At 35.2% G+C, this 27,758-nt stretch overlaps 1 protein-coding gene and 1 long non-coding RNA gene across 2 annotated transcripts in view; one reads left to right on the top strand and one right to left on the bottom strand.

Annotated features, from left to right (window-relative positions):
- Window positions 1-1,078: 1,078 nt before the first annotated feature.
- LOC130214885 (uncharacterized) lies at window positions 1,079-10,786 on the bottom strand. The gene is made up of 5 exons (XR_008835641.1): window positions 10,649-10,786; window positions 6,119-6,154; window positions 5,933-6,030; window positions 3,544-3,657; window positions 1,079-1,322 (listed from the first exon to the last, which is right to left on the bottom strand). It is a non-coding gene; the product is annotated as an uncharacterized LOC130214885 (long non-coding RNA).
- An 89-nt stretch (window positions 10,787-10,875) lies between these two features.
- The window catches only part of txnl1 (thioredoxin-like 1), a 19,473-nt gene continuing 2,590 nt past the window's right edge, over window positions 10,876-27,758 (top strand). The window contains exons 1-6 of the mRNA XM_056446730.1: window positions 10,876-10,973; window positions 13,838-13,934; window positions 16,878-17,051; window positions 17,990-18,112; window positions 22,188-22,257; window positions 25,162-25,334. Coding sequence (XP_056302705.1) covers window positions 10,876-10,973; window positions 13,838-13,934; window positions 16,878-17,051; window positions 17,990-18,112; window positions 22,188-22,257; window positions 25,162-25,334 — 735 coding nt within the window. The remainder of the gene's footprint in view (window positions 10,974-13,837; window positions 13,935-16,877; window positions 17,052-17,989; window positions 18,113-22,187; window positions 22,258-25,161; window positions 25,335-27,758) is intronic.

The raw sequence follows: 27,758 nt of genomic DNA, 5'->3' as shown, positions 1-27,758 counted from the left end.
TTTTTTTTTGAGAGAGAGAGAGAGAGAGAGAGAGAGAGAGAAAGAGGGCACAGTGGTATAGCCAGAGAGGCAGTTGCAGATTAGGAAGGAAAGTGGAGACTAAACAGTTGCGTTTTTAGTCGTTTCTTGAAGACAGCAACTGACATTGTGTGCTTTATTTATTATATATATATATATTGTAATAAATACTGTAAAAAATGTCATGCCAAAAAAGCAACTTGAAAGTGATCTTAAACCTAAAAAGAGAGAGTTATCTGTTTTTATTCCTTTTTTATCTATTATTATTATTTTCATCCTGTTATTTATTTTTATTAAGTGTATATTTTATAAATTTGAAGATGCTTATTTATTATACACTGTAAAAACATCCGTAAATTAGCAAATTCCCATATTCTGTGATTTATTTATTATTTTTCCCCATTTGTTTCTGTTTTTGAGTTGCATTATGTGATCTTGATTTGTCTTCCAACAACTTTTAACCTTAAAAACTTGTAAAAAAAAGTGATTTTATTGAGATATTTAATAGTGTGCAGTGCTATATTGTCTGTGTTGGTGTTGTATATTACGCTACAGAAACCTTGTAATAAACTGCAGCATGTTTTCTGTTATTTTACAGACTTATTTCTCTAGATATTATTTCTTATTTGATTTCAAACCACTAAAATGTCAATAAAAGTCACTTTGTTAAACTGTAGAGTTGAATTTTCAACATCAGAACAGACAGAGCAGAGATCAACATCCCATAATGCAATTCACCACCACAAATAAACACAACATTCATTAACAGATGTTTTTTACAGTGCATATTTAACCCAATGTTAAGTTAAAACAACCCAGCATTATTTTACACCATTGCATGTCTATAAATCAGAGGTGTCCAAACTCGGTCCTGGAGGGCCGGTGTCCTGCTGAGTTTAGCTCCAACTTGCTTCAACACACCTGCTAGGAAGTTTCCAGTATATCTAATAAGAGCTTGATTAGCTTGTTCAGGTGTGTTTGATTAGGATTGGAGCTAAATTTTCCAGGACACCGGCCCTTCAGGACCGAGTTTGGATACACCTGCTATAGATATTCTCCCTGGTTTCTTTAGAGTGTGTGTGCGTGGAAGAAAAAGAAATCAAATACACAATGTAAAATATTTCCAGAATTCAAACTTCAGAGGTGTTCTTGAAGCATCCGTGCAGGTTTTCCTGTATTTAATTATCATCATCATCATCATCTCCTCCTGGTGAACCTCCAGATCCTGGTCACCGCCGCCTCTGCAACTCCAGCATTTCTATATAAGTGGACCACGTGTTTCCCCGGACACATGTCTTGAAGAGCTGAGGTTTCGCACAAATAGACAGAGATGTGCATTTATTAGACATGAATAATAACATGACTTCATTCAATGCTGCATCCCAATTCTCATACTATCCGTCCTAAATAGTATTGGAAAATAGAATTAGTTACACCCCTATTCTTTACCAGAAGTGCCATGGGATTATTAATGACCACAGAGGGTCAAGACCTCGATTTAACGCCTCTCGGCGCTCACTGACAGTATGGTGTCCCCTTCACTATACAGGGGCATTAGGACTCACACAGACCGCAAGTTGAGCACATCCTTCTGGCCTCACTAACACCACTTCCAACAGCAAACTAGTATTCCCATGTGGTCTCCCATCCAGGTACTGACCAGGCACAGCCCTGCTCAGCTTGAGTGAGGGGTGATATGGCTCTGGCAATATGGCTGATTTAAATCCCATTGTCTGTGTTTTATTTAATCTGCTAAAACAATGTAATCTTCTATAAAGAAGAGTTTGGACATTAACTTCTGAATGCAGAATTAACAGAGATTTCTGTGTGGAAATGATAACGGTTCATTAATGAGGAAGTAGCCAATACTTACATACTCTACTGTAACACACTCAAAAGTACGTCATCTGTCTACACAATAAAAGTACTTACTTTTAGGACTTAGCATAAGTGTGTGAATTGGGATAATGCATAATAAATACTGGGTTGTTTAAACTGAAAACTTGGTCAAATATAGGGACAAACCCAACACTGGGTTAATCATTGTGCATTTAAATTTAAATTACACAATTATGGGTTTGTCCATAGTTGACCCAACATTGGGTTACGACAACCCAACAGCATTTTTAGAGTGTATAAAAAATATATATTATATTAAACACTGTAAACACTGTTTCTGTTCACTTAATTAATTAATTACCTAATATTATATTATTAAATGTAGTTTCACTCTAAAAAAAATGCTACATTGTTGTAACCTAATCTTGGGTCAAATATGGACAAACCCAACACTGGGTTATATTTTCCAATTAAATTTAAATTTAAATTACACATTTTAACCCAATTGTTGAGCTTTTCCGAAATCAACCCAACACTGTTTTTTTTGTCCATTTATATTTTAATTACACAATTATAGGTTTGCCCATAATTGACCTAACATTAGATTACAACAACCCAACAGAATTTTTAGAGTATATAAAAGATTTATATTATATACTATAAAGACTTTTTTATTTACTCAATCAATTAATTGATATTATATTATTAAATTTAGTTTCCCTCTAAAAAATGCTGGGTTGTTGTAACCTAATGTTGGGTCAAATATGGACAAACCCAACACTGGGTCACATTTTCCAATGAAATTTAAATTACACTTTTTAACCTAATTGTTCAGTTTGTCCAAAATTAACCCAACACAGTTTTTTTGTTGTTGTCCATTTATCTTTAAATTACACAACTGTTATAACGTTGAGTTAAATATGGACAAACCCAAAACTGGGTAACGTTTTCCAATAACTGACCCAACATTGGGTTACAACAACCCAGCAGCATTTTTAGAGCGTACAAAATATTTATATTTATATTATATATTATACACAGTTTTTTTTAAACGTAATTAATTACTTAAGGTTATGTTACTTAATTTAGCTTCACTCTAAAAATGCTGGGTTGTCATAACCTAACGTTGGGTCAAAGATGAACAAACTGGGTTATTTACATTTTTAGGTGTAATTTAAATTTAATTGAAAAAAATTAACTCACTGTTTGGGTTTGTCCATATTTGACCCAATTTTGGGTTACAACAACCCAGCAAGTTTAACACTGTAGAGGCTTAATTTTTTAAAGTTGTTAACTTGTTGTTTTAAGTTAAGTTGTTAAGTTAAAGGGATAGTTCACCCAAAACATTCTCATCATTTACTCACACTCAAATGGTTAAACACAAAACAAGATGTTCTGAAGAATGTTGGAAAAAATGCAGCAATTGACGTCTATAGGACGAACAAAAATACTGTGAAAGTCAAATTTTCCGGCATTTTCAGTAAATATTCCTTAGCATTTAACAGTGGAAAGGAACCTAAACAGGTTTTGACTAAGTGGAGGATGAGGAAATGATGATAGAATTTTAATTTTTGGGTGAACTGACCCTTTAAGTTAAGTTAATTACTTTTTTACAGTCTATATTAATCAATAATCTATCCTAATGCATATTATATATTAGAGTTATATCAGAATGCACAGTCTTACCGGTTTCACGCAATGCAGATGTGAGACTCCAAACAGGACCAAAATAAACCAAAAACAACCTTCAAGGATATTAGTGCCCTCCAAAACCACCACAAAACCTGCATTAATTGAGCTCTGAAACAACAGCACAAACAACATTTCATTTAATACATTAATTGATTGATTTAATTGAATTATAGTGAGTTACTGATTTCTAAGTACATCCCAAAATTTGTAGTTAGTATAATGGGATACAATGGTAAAATACAAGAGAATCCTGGCAAATACGGGAGGGTTGACATGTATGATGTATGGTAATGTAATCTGACTACTTTTGGATTACATTTAGATTACTTTTGTGCAACTCTTATTTCATGTCACATATATTGATGCAGGATCATTTCATTTCGTTCATTCAATCATTTTCTTTTCGGATTAGTCCTTTTATTAATCAGGGGTCATCACAGAGGAATGAACCGCTAACTTATCCAGAATATGTTTTACGTAGCGGATGTCCTTCCAGCCACAACCCAACACTGGGAAACACCCATACACTCTTGCATTCGCACACATACACTATAAACATTTTAGCTTACCCAATTCACCTATAATGCATGTGTTTGGACAGTGGGGGACACCAGAGCACCCAGAGGAAACCATGACACCATTATTTGCAAAAATATAAATATATATATATATATAAAATATTTAAAAATGGTAAGAAGCAGGTTTATTATGGAAAATATAAACGTTAAAAATGAGAAATATTAGGTAAATCTATTAATTGCACACAATTTACTGCCACTGAGTAAATAATGTCATCATTCATTCATTAATTTTCCTTCAGCTTAGTCTTTATTTCAGAGGTCGCCACAGCGGAATGTACCACCAACTATTCGAACTTTAGTTTTACACCACGGACTCCCTTCCAGTCCCAACTTAGTATTGGGAAACACCCATACACTCTCATTCACATACACTAAGGCCAATTAGGGGAAAGCGGAGCACCTGGAGGAAACCTATGGCAATACGGGGAGAACATGCAAACTCCACACAGAAACTGGTCCACCTGGGAGTCGAACCAGCGACCTTCTTGATGTGAGGTGACAGTGCTGACCATGGAGCCACTGTGACACCCATATGTAATCATGTAATCCATAAAAAGTAACTTTAATTATGAGAATTTTAAAAAGAACTCCTATCACAATAGCCTAATTTTTAGAATCTGCTTATGTAATCCGGGGGCGGCACGGTGGCGCAGTGGGTAGCGCTGTCACCTCACAGCAAGAAGGTCACTGGTTCAAGCCTCAGCTGGGTCAGTGGGCATTTCTGTATGGAGTTTGCATGTTCTCCCCGAGTTTGCGTGGGTTTCCTTCGGGTGCTCCGGTTTCCCCCACAGTCCAAACACATGGGCTGTAGAGGAATTGGGGTGAGCCAAATTGTCCTAAGTGTATGTGTGTGAATGAGTGTGTAGTTCCCGCTATGGATGTTTCCTAGTGACGGGTTGCGGCTGGAAGGGCATCCACTGCGTAAAACATATGCTGGATAAATTGGCTGTTCATTCCGCTGTGGTGACCCCTGATAAATAAGGGACTGAGCTGTATGAAAACTAATTATCGAATGATAATAATAGTTAATAATAATTATAGGCGATGCAGTGGCGCAGTAGGTAGTGCTGTCAACCTCACAGCAAGAAGGTAGCTGGTTCCAGCCTCGGCTAGGTCAGTTGGCGTTTCTGTGTGGAGTTGCATGTTCTTCCTGCATTTGCGTGGGTTTCCTCCGGGTGCTCCGGTTTCCGCCACAGTTCAAAGACATGCGTTATAGGTGAATTGGGTGAGCTAAATTGTCCGTAGTGTATGAGTGTGAATGAGTGTGTATGGGTGTTTCCCAGAGATGGGTTGCAGCTGGAAGGGCATTCGCTGTGTAAAACATGTGCTGGATAAGTTGACGGTTCATTCCGCTGTGGCGACCCCAGATTAATAAAGGGACTAACCCGAAAAGAAAATGAATGAATGAATAATAATTATAATTATTATTAATAAGTATAAATTTTTTACATTTCTTAATAAATAGCCTACTGTAAATTACAACCATTAATGGTTTATATGAATTATAAATGAGATTAAAATATGTGTTAGCTTTGTAAATGGTTTTATGTTCATGTAATAATAGAATATGTGTATATGTAATGTTCTCAATAATATTTTTAAGGAAACACAGGCCCTACGTATATGTGCTGTTTACATATATTACAGTTAATATGGAAAGCGAGTGCATGTGTTTATCAAAACTAATTGTGGAGTTTTATTTAATGCGTGTGCATGTAAAAAAACATCTTTAGAGAACAAAAACATATTTTTTGTGCAAATGAAGTTGTTACTGATTGCACCCCTGACTGTTATGAACATACCTGGTCTTGTTGTCCATTGTACAGCTTCAAGATCAATGGTACAAGTACTAATTCTTTATTTTTCCTTGTTAACGAGGTCACAATAAATATTTTCCTCCCTGTTGAACAACAACAAAAAAAGATCAACGAGCAAACAAACACAATATAACATAATTCAATATTTTACATCTTCATATGGACACTCACTGTACAGATCAGCAGCGGAGCTGTCATTTCTGCTTTCTGAAAAATAAAATAATTAAAGTCAGTTTTCATTTTTTCTGTAGCTATTCAACACCTTAATTGTGCTTTTTTGTATGTAACAAGTGAAATACTTGTTTAAATACACAGTATATTATATATCTTGACTATACACTAAACTATGGAAGCTTGCCATGAGATAATAAATTAAAAAGGTAATAAAGACAATTCTTTTTTTACTCACAATTGAAATAAAAACACAGAATTGCAAGATATAATCTCAGAATAGTGAGGTATAAACTAGGTATGTTTCTTTTAAATTTTAGAAAAGTCCCATGTGCAAACACTGTCAAACTTATTCTAGTTTATATGACCTCTTAAAGTGACTAAAAGTGATGTATTGCCTATGTCCGACCAGTAGATGGCACTGTGCAAACATTTAAATTAGCATATAAATATAAAGCGTTTTAAATTATTTAATTTGTAGCTATTCTGTTTTTTTATTGTCAAACGCATGAAATAAAAATTTAAATGTTTATTTTGCTAGTGCATATTTTTTGTCTTAAAGTAAACAAGTAATTATAAGTTAAAACAGTAATTATAAGGAAAATTATTTATGTGATGAATTTAATTACTCATTAAATTGTATTTTATTACCGACTACCACTACTCCAACCCTCACAGTAATGTCAAAACAGTAATTATAATGAGAATTATTTGTTATGTATTAAATTACTCATTAAATTGTATTGTATTAACATCAACCCCTACTCCAACCCTAAACTCAACCCTCGCAGTAATGTAAAAACAGTTATTATAAGGAGAATTATTTATGTTATGTATTAAATTACTCATTAAATTGTATTTTATTAATGTCTACCCCTACTCCAACCCTCACAGTAATGTAAAACAGTAATTATAATGAGAATTATTTATATTATTCATTAAATTATTCATTTATTTGTATTTTATTACCGACTACCCCTACTCCAACCCTAAACTCAACCCTCACAGTAATGTAAAACAATAATTATAATGAGAATTATTTCTAATATTCATTAAATTATTCTTTTATTTGTATTTTATTAACGTCTAACCCTACTCCAACCCTAAACTCAACCCTCACAGTAATATAAAACAGTAATTATAATGAGAATTATTTATATTATTCATTAAATCATTCATTTATTTGTATTTTATTAACATCTACCCCTACGCCAACCCTCGTAGTAATGTAAAAATATTCATTATTGTTGTATGATGTACCAAAAATCATGCTATATTGAGTATCCGCAGCTGTATCCCTTCTAGACTTTACCCAATCAGTCAATCAATGTCATCATAGAACGATTTCAGTTCCAGAGAGGAAGAAAATGAATACATTTTAAGTAAAGATTACCATAAAAGTGAATAAAGCTGCGGTCACACTGCACTTTTCTCCCCATACACTTCCCTTCATACGCACGCGAATGCGTCAGACCGGAAACGCAAGCTTGTGCATCAACTTTCGCAGTTCGCTGCATTGGAAAGTTCAAGCTTGGTGAACCCTGACCTGCAAAATCACATCACGGGATTGCGTGAGACCAATCGAGGATCAGAACATGACCTCTCTGTACAGAAATTTTAAAAATGGACAAATCGCTCGCTTTTCTTAAATGTCTAATCATCTTGCTTAATCCTGCCCCTTTTCACAGCGGCGTATGGCAGAATTTCACAAGCTCAAACTCTAGTGTGACCACAGCTTTAGCCTGCTCAAATTAGTTTAATACACTTTAAGATTAACATTGTGCATTGCAAAATAATCAAAATTTGGATTTCATGTGGACTTTAAGTGCAATCACGTGAAAACTATGCTGTATGATCTCTGTGTTAACTACTTTTAGTGAGAAAACTGTGTATTATGTGCTGGTGGACTACAGGAGTGAATGAGCGCAGGAGAGTAGTGTTTCTGCAGAGTCACAGCACCACCTACTGACTGACACCAGCATTACAGCAGCTTTTTAATTCATTTTCACAAATAATGCACTCAAAGTATAAACATTTTGACATTGTTGACGTCTGTATGCAAAGTTTTACAAAAGTAAAAGAGTTTAAATGGTAAATTAATAGACCTGCTAGCAATTTTATGTTTTTGTCCTGCTAATTCAACCTTTTTTCAGAATTGCGACAGAAACGCATTCCTTTTCATAAATAAGTTATTTTTAAAAGTAATAAGAATTACTTTTTTCATTTTAATTAGCTTTTTAAAAATAAATTGCTGAATTAAACTTAGTCACAATGATTCACGCAGTCAATGAGAGAATGTGTTCATTACTCTGAACGCATTAAAGAAAAGGGGATTATAGTCTCAATGGACAGTAATTTTACTTAAGACAAATAATACAAAAGTAGCAAACACATTTCGATTTCGAAAACCAAATGTTATCGTTTATAGGGCCAAAAACCAAACATCATTATGAGCCATGGGCCGAAGGCAAATATAACAAACTACATTACATTAAAAGCTGCCATGTGTAATTTCCTAATTTATTTTTATTCATTCATTAATTTTCTTTTTGGCTTAGTCCCTTTATTAATCTGGGGTCACCACAGTGGAATGAACCACCAACTTATCCAGCATATGTTTTACGCAGCGGATGCCCTTCCAGCTGCAACCCATCACTGGGAAACACACACACACTACTGACAATTTCCCAATTCCCCTATAGCGCATGTCTTTGGACTTGTGGAGGAAACCGGAGCACCCGGAGGAAACCCATGCCAACAAGGGGAAACATGCAAACTCCACACAGAAACGCCAACTGGCCCTGCTCGAACCAGCGACCTTCTTGCTGGTTACATTTTGGGGAGTAATTCAATATTTACTTTCAAAAGTAATTTACCCCAACACTAGTTGTGAGTTTAAAAGATTCTGACGTTTTCTTCACAACTCTGAGGGGAAAAGTCCATTTAAATTTTGTAGTTTTTTATTTTATTTATCACCGTTCTGATAGTCTTTCCCTTTTATTTCTTGTAAATGCAAATTTAAAACTCATTCTTACAGTTCTGAGGGGGGAAACGTCAAATTAGGCCTATATTTCGCAAATATGAGCAGCTACATCTTTTACATTTATCTTTGAGTTGCAAATTTAAAAAGCTTTTTCACAATTCTGACTTTATTTGTCTCAAATTGTACGTTTGTATCTTGAAAATGTGACTTTCTGCTTCAAAATCTGTTCATCACCTCGCAGTTCTGAGTTCATATGCCGCCATTTTGACTCGCGATATATGCATTCACTATGGCGAGAAAGTCAGAATTGTGAGCAAATATATGGATTTACCTTTAGTTTATAATTTAATCTGTCTCCGAAACAAGCTTCAATAATGGACAAACCGTGCTCGTTGCTCGTCTGGTTCAGCGCGATTAATGACAGCAGGATTAAATGCTTCAGAGGGTTGATTCTGCTCATGTTTTGCGTACGTTAATAATCGCTGCGTCACCATGGAAACAAGTCTAGAAGGGATACAACTGCGGATACTCACGTCAATTTAGCATCATGTCTGTGACACTACAACGATAATTAATATTTTTACATTACTGTGAGGGTTGGGTTTACAGTTGTAGTAGGTGTAGACGTTTATAAAATACAATTTAATGTGTAATTTAATAAATTATCTAAATAATTAGCGTTATAATAACTGTACATTACTGTGAGGGGTTGGGTACGGGTAGACGTTCATAAAATACAATTTAATGAGTAATTTAATACATAATATAAATTATTATCGTTATAATATAGCTGTTTCTACATTACTGTGAGGGTTTGGGTAGACGTTAATAAAATACAAATAAAGGAAAAACATTATAAATTATATAAATAATTCTCGTTACCTTCCGGCCGCAGCTGTATCCCTTCCAGCAACAATTGTTTACCACATTTTTCAGACAACTCGCTAAGAGATTCAATTTGCAAAATTTGATTTAAAATGTATTATAGTTTGCATGTTCTCCCCGCGCTCACGTGGGTTTCCTCCGGGTGCTCTGGTTTTCCCATAGACTGTAAAATATAGGGTTTTCCCCACAGTCCAAACACATGCGGTACAGGTGAATTGGGTAGGCTAAATTGTCCATGGTGTATAAGTGTGTATGGATGTTTCCCAGAGATGGGTTGCTGTATAAGTTATCGGTTCATTCCGCCGTGGCGACCCGGGTTTATTAGAGGGACTAAGCTGAAAAGAAAATAAATGACTGAATGAATAAAATAAATTTTTATGTATGATATTTCTGTTCGAAATAAATCAAATCAAAAGTGCTTTATAAATAAACGTGCCTAGCCTAAAGTAAACAATGATAGAAAGAGGGAATAATAAAGCGAAACAACTGTACTTAATTCATTTACTTTTTGCATTTAAAGCTGAAAATGGAATATCATGTTATGTTACTTTTATCTTTCATTGTATTGTTGCACTCCTTTTCTGTTATCGTCCTTGTACGTTCATTGATATACGTATTTATGCAATTAAAAATTATATTAATTAAAAACAATTGGATCTCACGACAGTTGCATTGCTTTGCGACACCTCACGACAGATTCCAGTGACGTCACTGACAGATTCCTCTGTGATTGGTCAGTTTCGTATCCTCCGTCATCACTACACAGGAAGCGTGTTCCGGTAGAAGCGTCGTGCCGCGCCGAGCGCTCGGTGATTTTGCTCGATTTGTCCGGTTAGCGGGGATTGATTAAACGCGGTGATCAGCGGCTCTTTCCCGGTGTGCTGGAGTCATGGTCGGGGTCAAGGTGATCGGGAATGATTCGGATTTCCAGGCGGAGCTTAGCGGAGCGGGTTCCAGACTGACCGTGGTGAAGTTCACCATGAGCGGGTGAGTGAGAGAGAGTGTGTGTGTGAGGCCGCTGATTCATCCAGATCTCACACACACACAAACACAACCTGACCGGAGGACGAGAACACAACAGCACCGGCATGACTTAGCAAAACACACATAATCACACACAGGAGAGCGCAACAACACTGGCATGACTTAGCAAAACGCACAGACCTGACCGAACGACGAGAACACAACACACACACACACACACACACACACACACACACACAACCTAACCGGAGGACGAGAACACAACACACCAACACCGGCGTGACTTAGTAAACATAAACACACACACACACCTGACTGAAGGACAAAAACACAACAACAACTCCGACATGACTTAGTAAACATGAACACACACACACACACACACACACACACACACATGACCGAAAGACAAAAACACAACAGAACAACACCGACATGACTTAGTAAACATGAACACACACACACACACACCTGACTGAAGGACAAAAACACAACACAACAACACCTACATGACTTAGTAAACATAAACACACAAACACACACACACCTGACCGAAGGACAAAAACACAACACAACAACACCGACAAGACTTAGTAGACATAAACACACACACACACACACCTGACTGAAGGACATAAACACAACACAACAACTCCGACATGACTTAGTAAACATAAACACACACACACACACACACCTGCCTGAAGGACATAAACACAACACAACAACTCCGACATGACTTAGTAAACATGAACACACACACACATGACCGAAAGACAAAAACACAACACAACAACTCCGACATGACTTAGTAAACATAAACACACACACACACACACACACCTGACTGAAGGACATAAACACAACACAACAACTCCGACATGACTTAGTAAACATGAACACACACACCTGACTGAAGGACAAAAACACAACACAACAACACCGACATGACTTAGTAAACATACACACACACACACACACACATACAGGAGGACAAGAACACAGCAATCCTAACATGACTTAGTAAACATGCACACACATACAGGTGGACGAGAGCACAACACAAAACCGACATGACATAGCATAACACACACACACCTAACCGAAGGACCAGAACGCAACACAACACTGACATGATTGCATATACAGGAGGATGAGAACATAACAATCCTGACATGACTCTTTAAACACACACACACACACACACACACCTGACTGGTGGATGAGAACACAACACAACAACACTCAGATAACTTCGTGAACACACACACACACACACACACACACACACACGCACACACACACAGGAGGACGAGAACACAGCAGAACAACACTGACATGATTTGGCAAACACACAGCAGGAATGACAGTGTTTACATGTTTACAGAAGCTAAAAAACAGCAGCTGTGATTGTATTTTTCATGTATTTAACACGACAACAGACAAACCTTACAAATGTTGAAATATTTTACTAAGTGTTTCATTATGATTTGATAATGGGGCATAATTCTGAGATGTTAATATATGAATATGTGTTTACAGTTCTGAAAATAAGGTAACACTGTGTTTAATTGATTTATTAACTGTGGGTTTGAGTAAAATGTTAATATTTGTTTTATTCTGTGAAGGTCTGATAACATTTAATCCAAATTTCAAGTAAAACGGTTGTTATTTAATGCATATTGAAAGTGAAAGTTTGTAAAAAACTTAATAAATGCTTTCATTTTTGGGATTAGAAATTACAGATCTGAAAAAAAAACTTCTGGGATTCAAATTTTTTGTATTGTGTGTTGTCTAATATAAATAATATAATGTATGTATATAATATATATATATATATTGTGTTGTCTAATATAAATAATATAATATATGTATATAATATAATATATTTATATTGTGTTGTCTAATATAAATAATATAATATATGTATATAATATAATATATTTATATTGTGTTGTCTAATATAAATAATATAATATATGTATATAATATAATATATTTATATTGTGTTGTCTAATATAATATATGTATATAATATTATATATATATATATATATATATATATATATATATATATATATATATATATATATATATATATATATATATTGTGTTGTCTAATATAAATAATATAATGTATGTATATCATATAATATATATATTGTGTTGTCTTATATAAATAATATAATGTATGTATATCATATAATATATATATTGTGTTGTCTAATATAAATAATATAATGTATGTATATCATATAATATATATATTGTGTTGTCTAATATAAATAATATAATGTATGTATATCATATAATATATATATTGTGTTGTCTTATATAAATAATATAATGTATGTATATCATATAATATATATATTGTGTTGTCTAATATAAATAATATAATATATGTATATAATATATATGTATATTGTGTTGTCTAATATAAATAATATAATATATGTATATAATATAATATATATATTGTGTTGTCTAATATAAATAAAATAATGTATGTATATAATATAATATATATATTGTGTTGTCTAATATAAGTATAATATATATGAATATAATAAAAATAAATGAATCATTCCTTAAAGATATGTGTTATCTAAAAAAGTTTTTGTATAAACAGTTCATATAAATTCCTCTAAATTTTCAAGTAATTTACATAAATTCCCATATAGTTTCTTGGATTATTTCCAAAAATTCCGAGACGAAGTTCACACAGACATTCGTCACCCCTTTGCTGCCCTGAAAAACACATTCACTAAACTTGACATGTATAGTCATTTTGTAGTGTCCTGTTCATGTGTGTCCAGTGTTTTTCTTTCTTTTTCTCTGACTGATTTGTGTTTTTCTCTGTCTAGATGTCGTCCTTGTGTCAGAATAGCTCCAGCGTTCAACATGTTGAGCAACAAATATCCTCAGGTTGTGTTTCTGGAAGTCGATGTCCACGTCTGTCAGGTCAGACTTACAGCGAATCTACTATAAAACAGCTGAATAACTTGATTTAGAGGGATATGAGGTGGTTATTATAGAGACTTGAAATTGTTAATTAAAATAAATCATAAAGATAACATTTATCATTTTCATTCATGTAAAGAATCTTAAACACTAAATTAAATAAATTTAAATATTGGTGAGAAACTCAACTGTAAAATTATATATATATATATATATATATATATATATATATATATATATATATATATATATATATATATATATATATATATAAATATGAGCAATAGCACACTCGTAGCAGTGCGATATGGCTGTATATCAGCACTGGTGGGAGGCGTGCGTTGGCACGAGGATGCAGGCCCACCAGTGATGATACAGTCATATCACACTGCTACTCGTGTGATATTGCGTTTATACAACAGTTCGACGGCATAATCTTGTATATAAAAAAGAAAATAAAACACGGAGAGTCTAAAACCCTTTTGTATGAGGAACTACTTTCTTCCGCCATTCATTCACATCTGCCGCTGACGTCAGAACAGCAGAAGCCGTTTCTAATTCACCAATGTCACTTTAGAGCTAGTGTTTGAGTGATTCTCTATAGCGTAATGTTAAGCAGCGCTTCAGGTGTGTGACCCCCTTAAGGTGATGACAAAACAGCTGATTTTGCCCACATTTTAAGATTATAAGGCTGAACGTGACATGCAATGCCATCCGTCTACAGAGATATCTCCTTACAGTCTACAGGATTTCTCTGTTGCCGTCGGTATTATGACGGGTGCCAGATGTCCCAGCGTTTACCTGGAGACTTTAAGGAATATAAAAGGAGACAGAAACTATTTCGCTCTTCATATTGGCCTTTATGCGTTTCTCCCAAGTGCTGTCGACTACATGCATGCTAGTCAACGACAATGAGTAGGCAAACATCCGTCGCAAAATAAAATGTTACATTATTGAGATAAAAGAATGATACAGCGGTAGAGCGACCATCACACACTTCTCCTCAGAGCTCGCCAGAACTGAACTGAGCTCCCATACATGCGTGCTTACATCTAAAAGGTAAAACAACCACAGAAATAGTCCTCTTAAAGGGGACATTAATACACAAAGCATATCAAACATTAAGCGACCGTTACAATATCACAATAATTAACCTCGAAAAAAGCAGAGCAATCACTACCAGACTGCTGTTGTGTTTGCGATAAGGAGGAACGAGGCTGAATCCAGCTTCTTATTCGCAGCTTCTTATTGACTTCCGGTTTTCAGCTTCTTATTCGTGCTCAAGAAAACACACTAAACAAAGAGCTATTATCCGGTCCTGGCGCCATCTTGTGGATAGATGACGTCAACCGTCTTTGGCCGCCGCTGAGCTCTCTCAGAAATTGTAAATATTTTAAAATAGGCATTATTCTTACAAATAAACTGCATAGTTGCAATCTAAACAACTACATTCTCGACTAAAAAAGCCTTAAAAGTACATTTTGTTGTCTAACAACAGTAATTTTTGTCAAACTCTAGCGCCTCTGCTTGTTGCTGGCTGTATGTGGGTGGAGTAATACACAGAGGTGAAGGGTAAAGAGGCCTTTGTGTAAAGTTATTGGCAAAATATCATACGGCTATCAGCCAATCAGATTCAAGGACCAGACAGAACTGTTTTATATATATATATATATATATATATATATATATATATATATATATATATATATATATATAAAACTATACATATATATATATATATATATAAAACTATACATATGTACACGCACTTTAAATTTAGAAAGAATTAGATGTAGAAAAATTTTGTAAAATATGTCACCATTTTCCCTTTGTTTCATCCTATATTTTACATTTAGCACTGATTATTGTAACATGACGAGTTTGTTTGTCTGTCTGTTTTTTACACTACCTGACAAAAGTCTTGTGTTGGATCCCAGTTGTAAGAGCAGCTAATAATAACTTGACTTCTAGTTGATCATTTGGAAAAGTGTCAGAAGGTGGATTTTTCTGCTGGATCATCTGTTGATCTGCATCCCAATCATCACTAATACTGCAGAAGATCTACTGGAACCAGCATGGACCAAGATTCTCACAGAAATCAGTCAAGTTTGGCGAAGGAGAAATCATGGTTTGGGGTTCTATTCAGTGTGGGGTTGTCTGAGAGATCTGCAGAGTGGATGATCAACATCAACAGCCTGAGGTATCAAGACATTTGTGCTGCCCATTACATTACAAACCACAGGAGAGGGCAAATTCTCCAGCAGGATAGCGCTCCTTCTCATACTTCAGCCTCCACATCAAAGCTCCTGAAAGCAAAGAAGGTGAAGGTGCTCCAGGATTGGCCAGCCCAGTCACCAGACATGAACATTATTAAGAATGTCTGGGGTAAAATGGAGGAGGCGTTGAAGATGAACACAAAGACTCTTGATGAACTTTGGGAGTCCTGCAAGAACGCTTTCTTTGCCATTCCAGATGACTTTATTAATCAGTGATTTGAGTCATGTCAGAGATGTATGGATGCAGTCCTCCAAGCTCATGATGGAGTCAGACACAATATTCATTCTGTTTCCACTGCAGCATGAGCACATATTCTATACTGGACATTATTGAAGGTTCAGTGAGCAGACTTTAGTCTAAGCAGAGTCAGACCGCACTGTCCTAATCAAATCATTATTAATCAAGACATGATCATATTTTATTGTGCTCAAATAAGCCTCATCTAGAGGCCTTTACCTTTCATATAAGACACTTCTGATACACAATCATCAACTAGAAGTCAAGTTAATATTTGTGTTCCTAAAATTTGGATAGGCCACAGGTAGTGTGTTATCAGGTAGTGTATGTCTGCCACAAATGTAATAAAATAAACATTAAAAGTATCTCAGTGATGCTAGAATAACACTGGCTGTGTTAACTAAATGTTGTCTTTTTTCCATCTCCTAGGCAACAGCTGCAGCCAATAATATCTCAGCAACACCGACGTTCCTATTTTTCCGAAATAAAGTGCGCGTGGACCAGTATCAGGGAGCAGATGCTTCCGGACTGGAGGAGAAAATCAAACAGCACCTGGAAAACGATCCCGGCAGTAATGAAGACTCCGATATTCCCAAAGGATACGTGAGTTTCAGTCGACCAATCCTGCACATTTAATTAAACTCACTGAAATTCATGAATTTAACCCTATTGTGTGCTGTAGGGTCATTTTCATCCCCTCTGGGCTGATTTTTAATATTAATTTGGTCACAACTTCCTGTGTGTTTTAGCAAATGGATTAATTTTTTTCCTGACAAACCTTATTTTGAAACATATTTTGAAAAAATGCTTTGAAAATGTTCATCAATACACTCAGGGCAAATTTTCTACCCTTTGGTTATGTTTGGGGCTGTTTTTACCCCATTGACTTCCATTATTATAATCACATTTATTGATTGCAAAGCCATGACAGTATATAACCATGCATTCATTTGTACTGTTGATCATCAGATGCAGTGCAAAAAAGCATAGTTTCTGTTTTTTAGATGTAATATAGTGTGTATGAGAGTGTAAGTGTCTTAAATCCATACAATATACAGTACTGTGCAAAAGTTTTAGACCACCGGTATTTTCACAAGAAATAAAGGAGTTAAAATGGATTATTTCTATATTTTTCTGTAGCATGTTAGTTTGAGATATCAATTTACATTTCCAAACATTATTTTTGTCATTATATATAATTCTACAGTGTAGGGTTGTGACGATACTGCAATCCAGTACCAATTGATACTGAAATTTAAAAAATGTCCATTTCCCGCTAACATTTAAGCGCTGTTGAGTATGAACACTGCTGATTGGCCATTGTGTTCACATGCTCAACAGAAATGACTGTGATTGGCCGTGAAGGTCATCGGTTCACCGAACTCACCACTGTTTACTGAGTGTAAACACTGATACAGGCACACTAGAGCGTTTTAAAGTCACGATTCATCAGCGGATCGCTCGCATGTCAGCTTATAGAAAAACTAGCTGATCAATGTGTGTTGCTGTTTGTGATGTTGTTGTTATTGTGTGTTTCTCAGATGGATCTGATGCCGTTTGTGAATAAAGCAGGTTGTGAGTGTCTGAATGAGAGCGACGACTGTGGATTCGACAGCTGCTTAATCAAAGACTCCACTTACCTGGAGTCAGACTGTGATGAACAGGTGAAACTAAACTCTGCTGACTCTGGGACTTTAACACTTAAACTTATGTTTGAAATAAAACCCACACATCTATAGGGTGTATTTAGAGCTGGTGTTTTCCCCCTACTGATAAACTTCCAGTGAAAGATTAATGCGACTATTTTCAGTTTCATACGGTTCTTTTCACAGCATCGATGTTTTAATGTAATTAAATTATAACCAGTTTAATAGACTTCAGCATTTATTTAGCTGTTAAAGAGTAAAACAAGATGATAGACCGTGCAAACGCAAATGCCGTCAGGATCAACAGCCAAGCGCAGAAACACCTTGAATATCCTGTGGTAAAGTAAATATCCATATTTTAAAGACACGGCACTAATCAATGTATTTTAATGCAGTGCTTCTTGTACATTCTGAGAGCCACTTTATATTGTATATCAATCCAGAAAATCAGGTCCTAAATGTGTTGATTTTAAGAGCATACAGTTCACCAGAAGCGCTTGAGCTGGGTTACTGAACATTAAAAGTCCTTCTGCATATACACTAGTACAGTGTTTCCCAACCCTGTTCCTGAAGGCACACCAACAGTCCACATTTTCAACCTCTCCCTAATCAAACACACCTGAATCAACTTATCATAACATCAGAAGAGACTCCAACACCTGAAGTTAATGGGTCAGATAACGGAGACATCCAAAATATGTACTGTTGGTGTGCCTCCAGGAACAGGGTTGGGAAACACTGCACTAGTATACCCTGACTTTTCCTGAACATGTGCATATTTCTTTTTAACATTGTTATTTTATTTAAATACCAAAACAGAAAAGTGTTACGAGTATTTCTACTTTTAATTAACTTGTTGAGTTAAAAATAAAACTTTAGGTACTCTTCACATTGATTAATTACCCAAGGTTCCATCATGTTTCTTTCATTAAATACAGATTTTAAAGTTGTGGTATTCTTTTTGAACCCTCCTGTATATTAAATTAAACTAAATAAAAATGATGAGGTTTCATTAGTGTGATAACTGACATGAGCTAATAATGAGCAATACATGTACAGCATTTATTAATCATAGTTCATCTTTTACTAATGCATAATAACCTTCATGCTTGTTAACATTAGTTAATGCACCGTGAGTTAACATGAACTAACAATGAATTACTTTATTTACATTGACTAATGTTAGCAAGCATGAACAAATACTGTAATACAGTGGCTCCCAACCTTTTATAACTTTATGCCATAAGATATTTTAAGGAACCCGCTATTTGTGGCAGGTTAGTAGCTTGTACAGAAGAAGTCTTTACTGAATATACTGCCAATGATTTGAATAAATATATATTATAAATATATAAATGCACATGTATACTTGATCTTGTTAACTGTAACTATAGACCTTTTTCCTAGAATGCGAAATTATCTATAATGCTTTGCATGTATGCATAAGGAGGATGCTAAGAACTTCCGCTTGGCAGCTGATGCATATAAAGAGTCACATTTGGACAGCTTTGAAACGATGGTTTTAATCTATTTTACTTGCTGTTAACGTCTTTGAGCTAATCCTGATGTTGATCAGCACCACCTCATGGACATGATTATTTAATAGTGCTGTCAAATAGCAATGAAAAACAACATTTACCATTACTGTCAGACGGCCTCTTGTGCCATTTAAATGAAGCAGCGTCATCGCTAAATTGAATATTTTCCTTTTTAGTCAAATATATAACCAACCCAAACAAATGCAATTCACCAGCATATTTGACAAGAAAAGTGGCATTTTGAAAGGACAGAAAAGCACATACCATGGTAAATACTACACAATACACACTAACTAAATGAATAAACAGCGCCCGATTAGAATCAACATGTAAATAGCCAGCAGAGCATCAGAACGTACTTTTATTTTTCGGAAATTGCATGGCTTATTTACATACCTGTTTCATGCCAGTAATATGGTTTGCTCTATAATGCGGTGATCTATTGCGTGTGCATTGAAGAGCTGCTGAGTACAGTCTAACAGCTGACAGGTCGCGAACACTGACGCTGTATTTCAGCATCTGACGGCAGACTGAATTAGGAGAACGTTTTTCTCTCGCGCTTGAACCACTTCTGACAGACGTATAACGGCACACCTTTCAAAATCAAGGTTGTGGATCACAAAAACACTCCGTAAGCCACTAAAAACGGTATTGACCACCATTTTCTGATCAGGATTAACCTGTAAATGCTGTAAACGGAAGTTCTCAGCACTCTACCGGAAGATGCAGGTCGCTAGGGCGGCCTCAATGCAGCAACCAAGAAAAGGTCTATGGCAATGTCAGAAAACTACGATGCATGCACCACGCTCAACCAGACAAAGTGCTTTCACTATGGGAGAAACATGCATTCACGTGCGGCGATTCATTATTCACTGCTTAATGCGTCATTGCATTGTTTTTGCATAGGGTCACTGCCGCAGATAATTTTGAGCAATCTTTTGAGCAAGTTTTAAGCATCCCAATGCCCGCAACAGCTTATTTTATCAGTATAAGTACAGTATCTTACTGTACTTTTCATATCTTGGATTAGGTTTTGCTAGTGCAGGGGTCCGTTCTTCGTACGTAAATTACTCAGTTAGCTGGATTTGGATCGTTTAGATCGTTTAGATCTTCAAAAATCATCTGACACTTGTTGCCATAGCAACAGTTCTGGTAGCTCAAACCTGCTAGGGAGCAGGTTCATTTTATATGAACAGGATTAGATTGGCAAAGATAATACTGAAAGCATGTACCGAATGCTGATATTTTCTTACAGTAGTTATATAAACTTGGGAAAATAGTAAATATATATTTTTTATATATAAATTTAAATATATATGTTAATAAAACTCATGCAATCTGCACTCCGAAATAAAGTACACAGACTGCCACCTGGTGGTTCAAAGAGAAAATGTATTGATATTAACTTTTTAGATACAAACGAATACATGCACAATATTCGACTAATAAAATAAAGGATAATAATTTCTGCAGTCATGCACGTGTTTTGACCGCAAATATACCATTGATTTAATGCATCAAAAGAGTTGCAGACACCTTTACCGATATTAAAATCTTTTTTGATGCATAATTAATTTATGCAGTTATTCCTTACGTTGAATAAAAAAACTTGAGTAGGCCTAGGCTACTATAATAAAAAAATTCTCTAAATGCAGAACTAAATGCATTGATATGCATTGAAATACATGATGAATACTCTTGACACATGAACGTGTAAAGCCTGCAGCTCACAACAAATGTGGAAAGTTATTGCGTGTCATATTTAACAAACCGTTTACTGCTAATTTCATGTCATTTTGCTCACATGGATAATTGAATATTAATCAGATGATGTCATTACGCTGCTGTGCTGTCAGCCAATCGCTGCATTGCTGATCATGATTTTGAGGATCGATAGATCTGTCCTTCACAACACATGCAGCGATCCCAGATCAGTTCATCCAGACATTTTAATCTGATTCGCGAACTTGTTTGAAGAACCAAATTAGCCAGAGATCAGTTATCAAGATCAGATCCAGGATCTGCCAAATCATCTTAGATCATTTAAGCTACGTACGAAGAACAAACCCCAAGTCTCTAGTTCAGACGAGCTGTCAAAACCAGCAGAGAACTAATGTTAGAGCTCTGTACTCGTTGACATGTATTCATCAAAAAAAAAACTAAGGTTAAATTAGCAGGCTGGTATTAAACCGACCGAATAGTGAACGCATACTAACAGTTTATTATTTATTTTTCTCACCTAAACATTGAATTAGTCATAATACATAAAATTATGACAATACATTTTTACATATGTTAAAAACCACTGCTGTAATAGATGTATTCTTCATTGTTTGTTGATGTTCGTACATGCATTACCTAACACAACCTTATTGTAGTGTATTGCAGGTCAGTAGTTTTCAATCTAAACCTATATGTAATGTTAAACAACACAAGGCCTTTCTCATAGCTTTGCAACAGAAAATAAAACTGTAATGTGTGTTTATTTAAGATCAGATCTCATGTGCTGTGTAAACCCGATCTGCAGTGTTGATGAATCCGTGTTTTACTTTCAGCTTCTGATCACAATGGCCTTCAATCAACCCGTCAAACTCTTCTCCATGAAACTGCTGTCTGCTGATTTGGGTAAGATGTGTTTCTGTCAGCCGATCAGTCTTGTATTTCCAGTCTGTGGTCATGTATTCTGCTCCAGACTGATGTTATGTGTCTCTCAGAACACTATAAATCATCTATTATATATTAGGACTGCTACAATACAGACTTCTCACAATTTTGGTATACTGTTTGGTTCTTCAGAAAACCACAAAGCTCTGTTTATTTAACTTTTCTTTTTGCTCTATCGTATTTATGCTTGTAATTGATTATATTTTAGCGGATGCGCTACTAAAAAAAAGGATTTGATCATTCTAGTTGATCTAAATCAGTACAAGGGATGGACTGAACTGAAAATTCTTGGCTGAAAGCAAGGCCGGAAACACCAAAATAAATTATGCCAATTATTAGGACCATTGCGCGTATGGCTATGACTGTGTACTAACCTTACTAAAATCAAGGCTTTGCAGTTGCATAAGTAAATATTAAAGTCTCAATGGATAAATCAATTATAAATTATAAAAATATTTATTTAACAATAATGGGTTATCATCACTTCTGTGGATGAGGACTGCAGACAGATTATCTAGCTGTTGAGTGATTGAGCTTGTCGTCTGACATTTGAGAATGATTTGAGAGACTGTATTTAAATAGGGTCAGTGCATAAATGAACATTTTTGTATATTGTAGCCTAAGTCAGAACAGTAAATCAGTCAGTAAAGTAATTAAACCATACAAATGTATACAATATAGCAGGGATTCTCAACCGGTGGGCCTCAGCGATCCTGTAGGTGGGCCGCGAGATAGCTTAAAGGGCACATAGTTCACCTCTTTTTTATGATGTAATATTAATATTCTGGTTCTTCTGAGTGTGTTAGTTTAGCTTCAGTTTAAAACACAATTCAGATTTTTTTATTATAATGTGTTAAAGTGTCATGTTGGGGGCGTGTCCATAGCTCGCTAATTTAGGGGTGTGTTGCTTCACATGTAAATTAGTTTCGGCTTCCCGCCAACGTAACAAGGGGGCGGGGCCATGAGCTCACCCGCTCTGTGTTTGGAACAGTCTGACAGGCAGACTGAGAGAAGGAGAGGATCCGCATTCAGTCGTACATGTACGGTTCGGACACAGACCAAGCAGAGAGTACAAAATCATTTGTGTCTTTGTACAGTTTTACAGCCAACTGTGTGCTAGTTTCAAGTGCCGAGCTTGTACACAGAAACTAATAACCACGCACACTGAATTAACTTAGACTGAGACACCGGATGCGCCACTCGAAGCCGCGACACGGCACACCAGACACTCTCTGTGGCGCGGCAGAAACATGAAGTGTCCCGAATCGTCGCGCCACGCATTTTTGAATTCTAAACATAGGTTTCTGCAGCGGTCCGCGGCGCCCAGCCGTCGACTTGAGTGTACCCTGATAGAAACCGATGTTTAGAATTGTAAAACGCATGCTAGTTAAGATCACAGGGAGCTTCTGGGATCGCGAGAAATGCAAACGGCTGAAGTATAAGGTAGACTCAATGAGAAGTACACATGTTTGCAAACCTACCTAAAGATACAACCAATAATTCCGATTAGAGCGATAATGTGGAGAATATTGATCTTGTGTTGAGCCCAATGAGCCTTGCATCTAAAAATAGAGCTAGCGTGTTCCTTTAGTGATATCGCTTCGACTCACGCTGAAAATGGCGGACGTGAATCAACAAACTGAGGATATGATGACGCGCCTGTCAATCAATATTGGTGGGCGGGGGGACCGCTCTCCTACGTAAAGTTGCGGTCGGTTTGAAAACCGCTTCAATTGGTCCACCGTTTTTTATGTTGTTATATTGAAAAAAAGCACTGGGTGTGCTTATATCACCCCAATATGACGGTCTATACACCATACATGCACATATATCTGTCCAAACAGCTTGAAAAGTAGATTTTTTTACCATAGGTGCCCTTTAAAATTAACTCTCAGTATTATACTATAATTTTTATATTTCATTATTAATGTGCTATATTAAAAAGATGGAAGTAATGCACTTTCTCCTGTCCTCTGATTGATTTCTTCAAACTCTGTACAAAAACAGCCTCATGATCGCGTCTGCAACTACACAAGTCTGTTCATTCACAAACTACGCGTGAAGTGAAAGTCTCTCTTTGTGTGTATTTGTGTGAACTATTTAATATATCCACATTTTTGTCCAAATGTGAGTGTTTTATAATGGACGCACACCCATACAGGATCTAGTGTTTCTGCCATAGACTAAAATAAACTTGCATATGAGATTCAGGCGCGTTCTGGCGGAGCGGTTCACTAATCCTGTCAGCATTCTCTCAATAATATCCAGCCGCAAACCACCATCAGATCCACGTTTTTCAACAGATTCAGAGTGTTTTACATGTGTCTGTATATTTATGAATAGTAGATATTTAATAGTAGATATTCAGTCAGTCCAGTTTAAAGCAGAAGCTGTTTTTTTTGCAATCTCCCTGTAGTTTTTAGTTATTTAAACTATTAAATATAATCAGATATAACTCTGCATGCTGTATATAATCCTAACTGCATAAATGAAATAAAGGTTAGCCATTACTGAGCTATTCAGTCAAGAGCAGAGTGAGTTCATTAGCTTCTGTTAATTGATTATTATTAAAAACACAGACTGCAGGAATAAGGGTTTTACTTTAAGACAATCCACAGATGCAGCACAATGAGAAAGTTACAGGAAATGTTTACGATCTGAGGCAGAATTTATCGGAAATACTATATTTTTTTTTTATTTCAATGCATTACTGAAAAACCGCAAGAGGTCGTACTGAACGAACGGTTAAATATTATATTGAGTATTGCAGCATCCCTAATAAATATTACACTGAATGTTTCAATGTTTCATGAAGCCTCGCTCTCACATTGATATAAACCTTCTCCCCGTATTGTGTGTTTTCAGTTCAAGCTCCAAAGAGTGTGAAGATCTTCATTAATCTTCCTCGTTCAATGGGTTTCGATGACGCGGAGAGAAGTGAAGCCACACAGACTCTGGATCTGTTGGAGGAGGATTATAAAGACGACGGCCTCATCCCGCTCAGATACGTCAAGTTTCAGAACGTCAACAGTGTGACTGTAAGTTACATTACCATTAAACAAATCTAATTACACCGGTCATAAGTAATATATTCTGGAAAAAACATACAGTGGGGGAAACGAGTATTGAGCACGTCACCATTTCCCACATATTTCTAAAGGTGCTGTAAAACAAATCTAATTAGTTTGGAAATTAAGAAAGGTGTAAAAAAAATAAGTGACATAGGGAAAGTATTGAACGCATGAAGAAAGGGAGGTGTAGAAATGCAGTGAAAGCCCAGACAGCAGCTGAAATCTCTCAGTAGTTCTTCAGCAACCCTCTGCCCTTCCTCAGTGTCAATGAATATCAGCTGCTTCAGTCCAACATCAACATTAGCAGGAGGATAAAGATGAAAACATTTCAGCAAGACAATGATCCAAAACACAGCCAAGGAGACTCTCAGATGCTTTCAGAGAATAAAAATCAAGCTGGAGAATGGCCCAGCCAATCACCTGATCCGAATCCAATAGAAAATACAAATTAAAGCTTAGATTTGATAAACGAGACCCACAGAAGCATCAAAACTTTACACTCTGTTGAAGTCTGCAGCCCCAAACTTACGTTTTAAGTGGTTCAGTGCTTTCTCCTTGTGTCATCCCACTGTTATTACACAGAACTTTGATATATTCTTTTGATTTGTGTTATTTTTATGTTTGTATTGTTTGGGTTTTTACCAAAATCTGCTTCAATTCCATGTCAACAGGTCCTTTAGAGATATCATTCCCAGGAAAACACATGATGTGTTTAATACTTATTTCCCCCACTGTGAGTTCACCTTTTTAACTTAAATATACAGTGCTCGGCTTAATTGAGTACAGCTCATTTTGAAAATGAATATTTTCCTCTATTTCTCAGTGAATATAGACAGTGTATTTTGGTGCATTTAAACAAAACAGATTTATTAAATAGAGTTATTTATGAAAATAATATTTTAGTCACCAAACAGATTTAAAAATTGAAAGATAATACAATTAAATTCAAGCTGAATATTGCAAAAATAAATTACAACATACAAAATTTCTACTAAATTTAAAATTATTATTATTTTTTTGTTTTTCTTCATTTTTCCTCTTTTTAAATTTGTATTTAATATTTTTCTCTAATATATAAACTTGGCTGTAGTAGTTTTTGGAGCGTTATCGTAAGTTATTTTGTTAGATAAGCTCCAGATTTGGCTTCATTACTGACTAAACTAATGTATATGCACAAATATGGAGCTTCCTATTAAAAATATGAATTTAAAAGAGAGATTTGTGAGGGGTGTACGCATACATGCAACTAATTATATATAAAATTAAATATCACTGTAACAAAGTTTTGTATAGTACATTTTTCATACGATTAATCATTATTAATATTTGCCCTGCACTTATATATAGCTAACTTATATAACTATATATATATATATATACACACACACACACACATTTGAAGTCAGAATTATTAGCCCTCCTGTTTATTTCTTTCCCCCAATTTCTGTTTAACAGAGAGCAGATTTCTTCAGCACATTTCTAATCATAATAGTGTTAATAACTCATCTCTAATAACTGATTTATTTTCTCTTTGTCATGATGACAGTAAATAATATTAGACTAGATATTCTTCAAGACACTTCTATACAGCTTAAAGAGACATTTAAAGGCTTAACTAGGTTAATTAGGGTAAAGTTAGGGTAATTAGGCAAGTCATTGTATAACAGTGGTTTGTTCTGGAGACTATCCAAAACTAATATTGCTGAAAGGAGCTAATAATATTGACCTTAAAATGGTTTTAAAACAATTAAAAACTGCTTTTATTCTAGCCGAAATAAAACAAATAAGACTTTCTTCAGAGGAAAAAATATTAGAGGAAATACTGTGAGAAATTCCTGAATCTGTTCAACATCATTTGGGAAATATTTGAGAAAAAATATATAATAATAATATTTATAGTATAATATATATATAGATGTAGATATGGTTTAATACATTTTTATTATTACACTAACAACAGTAGATTAACTAGTTTTTTCAAAGAGAATAAATTGTGAATAAATATTTATGTGTACAGACACACACACACACACACACACACACACAGACACACACACACACATACTTTTAAGAGAAAAAGAAAGTAAAAGTGTCCTACGCTGTTTTTTTTAATCAAGCAAACAGATATAAGAGATTAAATGAAAGAGAAAGTGTCCTAATTCTTGTGCTAGAATGCTTGTTTCATTTCTTGTATGTGTTATAAAGAGTAAATGTAGATTTTTACTGTTGCTTTATTGTCAAAAACATTAATATTATATAATACAACATTTATGCCACAGTGTGTTTTTAAAGTTCTTGTGAAATTAAAATGGATTGTTTTAGATGTTAGTATCAATCTATAGCTATAATCTAGTGTGCTCCAAAACAGTGACGAAATTCACGTTTAGAAGA

This window comes from Danio aesculapii, chromosome 21 (assembly GCF_903798145.1).
Source record: "Danio aesculapii chromosome 21, fDanAes4.1, whole genome shotgun sequence".
Lineage (NCBI taxonomy): Eukaryota > Metazoa > Chordata > Actinopteri > Cypriniformes > Danionidae > Danio > Danio aesculapii.
Note: the sequence above shows the minus strand (reverse complement) of the source record. Positions and strands in the feature narration are given on the sequence as shown.